At 46.7% G+C, this 7,343-nt stretch overlaps 1 protein-coding gene across 4 annotated transcripts in view; it reads right to left on the reverse strand.

Moving 5' to 3' along the window:
- Positions 1–7,032, reverse strand: part of ABHD11 (abhydrolase domain containing 11) — a 32,835-nt gene extending 25,803 nt beyond the window's left edge. For 2 of the 4 annotated variants that reach the window (XM_089657169.1, XM_089657159.1), the window contains exon 1: positions 6,821–6,957. Coding sequence is in view for 3 of the 4 variants with exons in the window: in XM_089657159.1 (XP_089513285.1) it covers positions 6,821–6,827 (7 nt within the window). In the remaining variant the exon portion in view is untranslated. Of the gene's footprint in view, positions 1–6,820 lie in introns of all 4 variants that reach the window. The other 2 variants (XM_089657152.1, XM_089657179.1) reach the window with 2 other exon arrangements.
- Positions 7,033–7,343: the final 311 nt, after the last annotated feature.

The raw sequence follows: 7,343 nt of genomic DNA on the forward strand, positions 1-7,343 counted from the left end.
ATCTGTGTTTTAATTGTTTTTAATCACTTTTCCACCGCCTAATGCAGAAATACCACTACAGAGCAGCAAGGCTGCGCAAAATCACGTATACGTAATTTTGCACTTCTGCGCCCCCTACCCACGTCACCACTGGTGGCTACAGCTGTCGATCACCAGGTCCTGGCCAGTGGTTCCCCACCGGCAGCCGGCGATCACCGAGTATCACTGACAGGGGAAAGAACTGTATTTAAACAATACAGATCTCTCCCGTCAGCTCCTGCACACTGCTTTTGTTTTGCTTCTTGTAGGAGAGCAATACAAAGCAATGGGCTGACACAGTGAAAGACACACACAGCACACAGTAAACCCTTTGATCGCCCCAGATGTTAACCCCTTCCTGCCCAGTGCCATTAGTACAGTGTTAGTGCTTTTTATTAGCACTGATCACTGCATTAGTGTCACTAAGGATGTCAGTGGCAGTTAGACAGTTCCCACCCAGTGTCAGAATGCCCACCGCAGTCCCACTATAAGTCGTTGATTGCCACCATTACTAGTAAAAAAAAAAAGAAAAAAGAAAAATTCCAGTATAGATACCACCATTTGTAGATGCTAGAACTTTCACGTAAACCAATTAAATTTGCACGTATTGGGATTGATTTTAGCAAAGACATTTAGCAGAATACATTTTTGCCTAAATTTGATTTTTTAAATTTTTTTACTGGACATGTCTAATAGCAAAAAGTCAAAAACATTGTTTTTTTCTCAAAATTGTCTTTTTTTTGTCTTTAGTGCAAAAAATAAAAACCACACAGGCGATCAAATACCACTGAAAGAAAGCTCCATTTGTGAGAAAAAAATGACATACATTTCATTTGGGTGCAGTATTGCATGACTGCACAATTGTCACTTAAAAGAACGCAGCGCCGTATTGCAAAAATGGCCTGGTCAGGAAGGGGGGTAAATCCTCTGGAGGGTAAGTGGTTAATTCTAGATTTTCTTCTGAGTTCTTTATTTGCTCTAAAACATCAGGTGATCCTGACAGTTCTCCTTTGTATCCATTTCATTCTGACCATACCTGTGCTAGCCCATGCCGTACCTATATTTCTGGAGTCAGTTTAGTCGCCACACCCCCTGCTCAGGTCTCCTGAGGTGTTTGACATCGGCTCCCAGCAGGCTCCTTGCTGTCAATGTGCAGCTGCCCATAGCCAATACAAAGACAGGTAAAGTACTTCCATACAGTGTGCCATCATCCGCTCGCTTTATACATGCCTTCCGTGGAAGAAGGATTGTCGGGAGGCTGAATGGTCTAGTGACAGTTGAAAAAAAACCCCATAGAAATAAAGGTACCGTATTTGCCGGCGTATAAGACGACTGGGCGTATAAGACGACCCCCCTACTTTTCCTGCTAAAATGTAGTGTTTGGGCTATACTCGCCGTATAAGACTACCCCTCTTCCAATGCACACCAGTGGGAGGAATAGTGCCCCATCATTGATGTCAGTGGGAGGAATAGTGCCCCATCATTGGTGTCAGTGGGAGGAATAGTGCCCCATCATTGGTATCAGTGGGAGGAATAGTGCCCCATCATTGGTGTCAGTGGGAGGAATAGTGCCCCATCATTGGTATCAGTGGAAGGAATAGTGCCCCATCATTGGTATCAGTGGGAGGAATAGTGCCCCATCATTGGTATCAGTGGGAGGAATAGTGCCCCATCATTGATGTCAGTGGGAGGAATAGTGCCCCATCATTGGTATTAGTGGCAGGAATAGTGCCCCATCATTGGCATTAGTGGCAGGAATAGTGCCCTATCATTAGTATCAGTGGAGGAATAGTGCTCCATCATTGGTGTCAGTGGGAGGAATAGTGCCCCATCATTGGTATCAGTGGCAGGAATAGTGCCCCATCATTGGTATCAGTGGGAGGAATAGTGCCCCATCATTGGTATCAGTGGGGGGAATAGGTGCCCCATCATTGGTATCAGTGGCAGGAATGGTGCCCCATCATTGGTATCAGTGGCAGGAATGGTGCCCCATCATTGGTATCAGTGGGAGGAATAGTGCCCCATCATTGGTGTCAGTGGGAGGAATAGTGCCCCATCATTGATGTCAGTGGGAGGAATGGTGTCCCATCATTGGTGTCAGTGAGGGGTGGAATAGTGCCCCATCATTGGTGTCAGTGGGGGGTGGAATAGTGCCCCATCGTTGGTGTCAGTGGGGGGGAGGAATAGTGCCCCATCGTTGGTGTCAGTGGGAGGAATAGTGCCCCATCGTTGGTATCAGTGGGAGGAATAGTGCCCCATCATTGGTATCAGTGACACCAATGATGGGGCACTATTCCTCCCACTGAGACTTGCTGACCCTGTTCTCGTATGGTGCTGCTGCAGCCAGCATATGTGGTTGCAGCAGCACCTCTACACAGAACACTTACCTGCTGCTCCGGCACTCAATTTTCGCGGGGCCGCTCGGCTCCGCCCCCTCGCCGGTGATTGGCCGCCTGTGTGCCTTTCCTGAGCTACAGTTCTGGCGGCCAATCACCGGTGAGGAGGCGGAGCCGAGCAGCCGCACGAACATCCAGTGGCCGAACTGAAGGAGACGCCGCGCTTCCTGGACCGGATCGTCGTGGGACTGGATCCAGGTAAGAGACATCAGCCCCTGCAAACCCCTGTACTTAATGCCGCAGCCCCCCTAACATGTGTACCGGCGTATAAGACGACCCCCGACTTTTGAGAAGATTTTCAAGGGTCAAAAAGTCGTCTTATACGCCGGCAAATACGGTAAATAAAAAATATTCCTTATAAAAGTAAAACAGTTACACTTACAAATGCTCTTTCAATTGCCTGTATAGCACTGTGTTCACAAATACTGTAAAGTGGAACTTTCCCCATGACAACTTGATAAAAAAAATAATGTGCTACCAAAATTACAGTGTGCTGTAAATTGCCTCCAGCAATGTTCTTGTTTCTTCTTGCTGAAGGATACCATTTTGCTGACACCCAAAGCCCCTAAAAAGCAGTAAACCTTTACGCTGTCAGCAGATAGGCCACCCTAAAAACAGGTGGAACATGTAGCATGTTCCAAAGGTGAACTTATCCTGTAATGTTTTACATAGTTATATCTGCAAAGGGGACAGCCTGAGACAATCTAGAAGGAATTAATTTTCTGAGTAAAGTTCCACTTTAAATCAGTGGGTTTAGTTCTGCTTTTTTTACTCTAATGCATGCTATTAGTTACACCCCGGTCACATCAAAGCAGATTTTGAAATCATGCGACTTATAGTGAAATCGCACAATTTAAAAAACGGGTGACCTGCTGCTTTTATTGAGATCTGCCAGACATCTGACACAGATGTCTATGCGAATCGCAACAAAAGTAGTGCATGCACTACTTTAGAAATCGGTCTGGCTCCAACCAAGTCAGAACTACACCGATATGACCGCTCTAATAGCGGACAATAAGGTGTGACTTGGCATACGATTTGCAAGTCACCTGGCATGCAAATCGCATGTTTAGTTGCACCTGATGTGACTGGGGGTACAAAACCTGCAAGCATATTTGGCTCCCACTGCTGTCAACCACAGCCAGTAAGGAGGGAGCTGGGGGGTGGGGGCAAGGCCATTCTGTGTGTCTTATGGACACACAGAGCCAGGTCAAAAGCAAGCCCACACGAATGCCCCCATAGCAAGTGGCTTGGCCTGGGAGCACTCAGTGGGGGACCCAAAAAGAGGAGGATAGGACTGCTCTGTGTAAAACCATTGCAGAGAGCAGGTAGGTATGACAGGCAGGTAGGTTTGGTATTTTTTAAAAATTTAATCCTTTACAATCACTGGACTTAAAGTCTCCAATTTAAAAACTGCAAGCAGGCATGCTCTTTATTGAAGTAGAAACATGTCTCTTAATAAAATAAACTGCCTTCTCAGTCTTCTTTAGATTGTACCCTAACCTACACAAGTGCATCCCAGTTTACATTTCAGCACAGATTCTGTGTGCCGGGATGACAAAGTGAAAGTGATAGTAAAGGTAAAAGGTTTTTTTAGCCACTTCAATACTTGGCACTTTAATCCTCTTCCAGTGCAGGCCAATTTTCAGCTTTCACTTTGAATGAAAATTGCGCAGTCTTGCAACACTGTACCTAAATGAAATTTTTATCATCTTTTAGAAAGATAGAGCTTTTCTTTGGTGGCATTTAATCACCATTGAGTTTTTTTATTTTTTGATAAACGAAAAAAAGACAGAAAATGTTGAAAAAAAACCAAATATTTTTCTTTATTTCTGTTATAAAATTTTGTAAATAAGTATTTTTTCTTCAGTGCCCTGATTATCAGTGTAAATGTCCCATTAGAATTGCTGCTTACTCTCCTCACGCTGTGACAGAGCGTGAGGAAAGGAATGATAATAACCAGCAAGGCAGTTTACATTGTGATTAGCTGTGATTGGACACAGCTGATCACATGGTAAAGGCCTGCTGTGATTGGCCCATTTACTGCAATCACAAAGCGTGCTGGATGAGCTCCCCAGGTTCTGGGAGGATGTCTATAGGCGCCCTCCTAGAACTAGCCAACTACACTGTTGCCGTCTTTTGACTATAGTGCGGTCTGCAAGTGGTTAACTAACTACTTCAATACCGCTGTAAGTATATATATGGCCTGGCGTTGCAGCAGGATCATGGTTGAGGCTACAACCACGATCCAGGTATAATTTTAGTGCCAACGATTCTCTTTTATGTAAAAGTAATCTGAGTGGCTATGCAGCCGATGGATTACTTTTACAGGTGGCGAAAGAGGGTCCCACCCCCTTCCACCGCCGCCTTTACTGGGCTCACCTGTGCAATCAGGGAGCACGGTAATGCTATGACTGGCAGCATTGGCTCCACTGGAACTGATGCTGCTGCTCCCACTGTGTGACATCAGGAACCAGAAGTTTCACAGCCCACGCTAGTTACATGGAAAGTGGGTGGTGCTAGATAGGACAGCTGAAGGACTAGTTCTTCATCAGGTTCACGCTCTCCTTATGATTGACAGCAGGACACAACAGCCAATAGCAGGCTGTCCATTGGCTACATATTCACCCACTGTCTGCTGTCAATCACAAGGGAAGCGGACCAGATGAGGAACTAGTCCTTCATGTTCCCTAGGAGGCTCCACCCACCCAGCAAAAAAACTCTTCAACGACTGCAGCTCTGAGGATGAAGGTGCATATGCCTGGTTGCCAATCAGGGGCATATGCACAGAGAGGCAAACAAGGCGTTTGCCTTGGGCAGCATTTTTTAGGGGGGAGGCACACAAGGCAGCTGGAAGGTGACTGGCAATGGGGACCAGGTGAGAGCCGGCACTGCATGAGCTCACTCACTACTACACTCCAGGTCAGCGCAGAGCTTGGTGTTAGATAAGGTTTGCTCCTGGGCTGCGCCAGGTGAGTGATCCGCAGCAGAAGAGAATGGCCTGCTGGCTGCATCCATGACAGATGCTTGGTGGCAGTGTCGTGTGTATGGAGCGGAAGGAGCATGAGCAGAGAGAGGCAGATACGTCAGCAGGAGACAGCACAGCAAGGAGAAGGAGGAGATTGGGAGAGGAGGATGGAAGGATGGGATCTGCTGCTCCATGGAGTCTGGGGAGATCACAGCCAGGGAGAACTACAAGTACCAGCTGTACCCAGAATCCTGTCTGCTCTGGCTATGGAGTCACAGATCTCTAATTGTACTACACACATATTACATCTACTACTGTTATATACTGTTATAGTGAGCAGATCTATACAGCTTGGGGGACTTCAAGTACCAGCTGCACTGGGGATCCTATCTGATCAGCCTAGTCTCTCTCACCTATCTTTCTCTCTCTCCCTTCCTTTTTCTTCCTCCCTCTTCATCTCTCTCTCTCTCTCCCTCCCCTTTTCCTTTCTCCCTCTTCATCTTTCTCTCTCCCTCCCTTTTTCTTCCTCCCTCTTCATCTTTCTCTCTCTCCATCCCTCTTCATCTTTCTCTCTCCCCCTCTTCATTTTTCTCTACCTTCCGCTCTTTATCATCTTTTTCTCCCTCCTTCTCCATCTTTCTCTCTCTCCCTCTTTCTCTCTCTCCCTCCTTCTCCATCTTTCTCTCTCTCCATCTTTCTCTCTCTCCCTCCTTCTCCATCTTTCTCTCTCTCCCTCCTTCTCCATCTTTCTCTCTCTCCCTCCTTCTATATTTATTTATTTCAGGTACTTATATAGCGCCGTCAAATTACGTAGTGCTTTACATATATATTGTACATTCACATCAGTCCCTAACCCTCAAGGGGTGTACAATCTAAGGTCCCTAACTTACATTCATACATATACATACTAGGGCCAATTTAGACACTAGCATGTCTTTGGAGAGTACCTGGAGGAAACCCACGCAGGTACAGGGAGAACATGCAAACTCCAGGCAGGTGGTGCCATGGCTGGGATTCGAACCAACGACCCTAGTACTGCCAGGCAGAAGTGCTAACCATTTAGCCACTGTGCTGCCCAATATCCCTCATTCCCTCTTTTATCCTTCTCTCTATCTCTCTGCTTCAATTTACATGGGGGAGGGGGAGCAGATTTTAGTGTTGCCTAGGGCAGCACAAAACCAAAATACACCACTGTTACCAATAGACATGAATCTTGCGCCCTCTGTGGAAGCACAATGGAATTCATGAGTGACATAGATATAATCTCCTCTGATTATACAACTGACCACCCAGGACCCCCATCACAGGCCAGTGTTCCCACTTATCTACACACACTTCACCTATGAAGGGGACACACACAGAGGTCACCGTCAGTCCCAGAACCAAAACTGAGGAAACACGTACAATGATATCACACGTGACGCAATCACGCACTCACCCGCCATGGGTATTACGACATGTCACATGGAGAGGTGTACCAGAAACCCGGGGAGCGGCCTTAGATATGTCTCTCAGAGTCCGACAATGCCGAGCCAACACAGGGAAGGCGAGGAGCGCCATAGTCTACCGAGTACACCGGCACCTGTTTTAGGCTCGGCTAGGGAGAGCACCGGCGTTTCCGAAAAAATCAGAAGCTGAAGGGGCGGGGGCTAAGCGAATGTCATGTGACCTTGCATGCACTAGACGGTTGCAGCCATATTGACTGCTGGCAAGGGCTGAGGCTATAGTGTAGTGGAAAAGGAGTGAAGAGCTGAGTGTGTGTCTATCCTCAGTGCCGTCTAGAAATGTGGTAAACATTTATCAGCTTTAGGCAATGTGAAGTCTTTGTGGTGTGTTACACCAACGTGTGCTAGGGTGGCCCATTTGTTTAAGGCTCCAGTACACTAGTGTTATTTTTAACCCCTTTGTGCCTAAAGGTAAAACAGATCTTAATGCCTAAGCCCAATTTTGCAACTTTGACG

The sequence above is a fragment of the Staurois parvus genome, unplaced genomic scaffold (assembly GCF_062004578.1).
Source record: "Staurois parvus isolate SC_StPar_1 unplaced genomic scaffold, SC_StPar_1.0 ptg000029l, whole genome shotgun sequence".
NCBI classification, from domain to species: Eukaryota; Metazoa; Chordata; class Amphibia; order Anura; family Ranidae; genus Staurois; species Staurois parvus.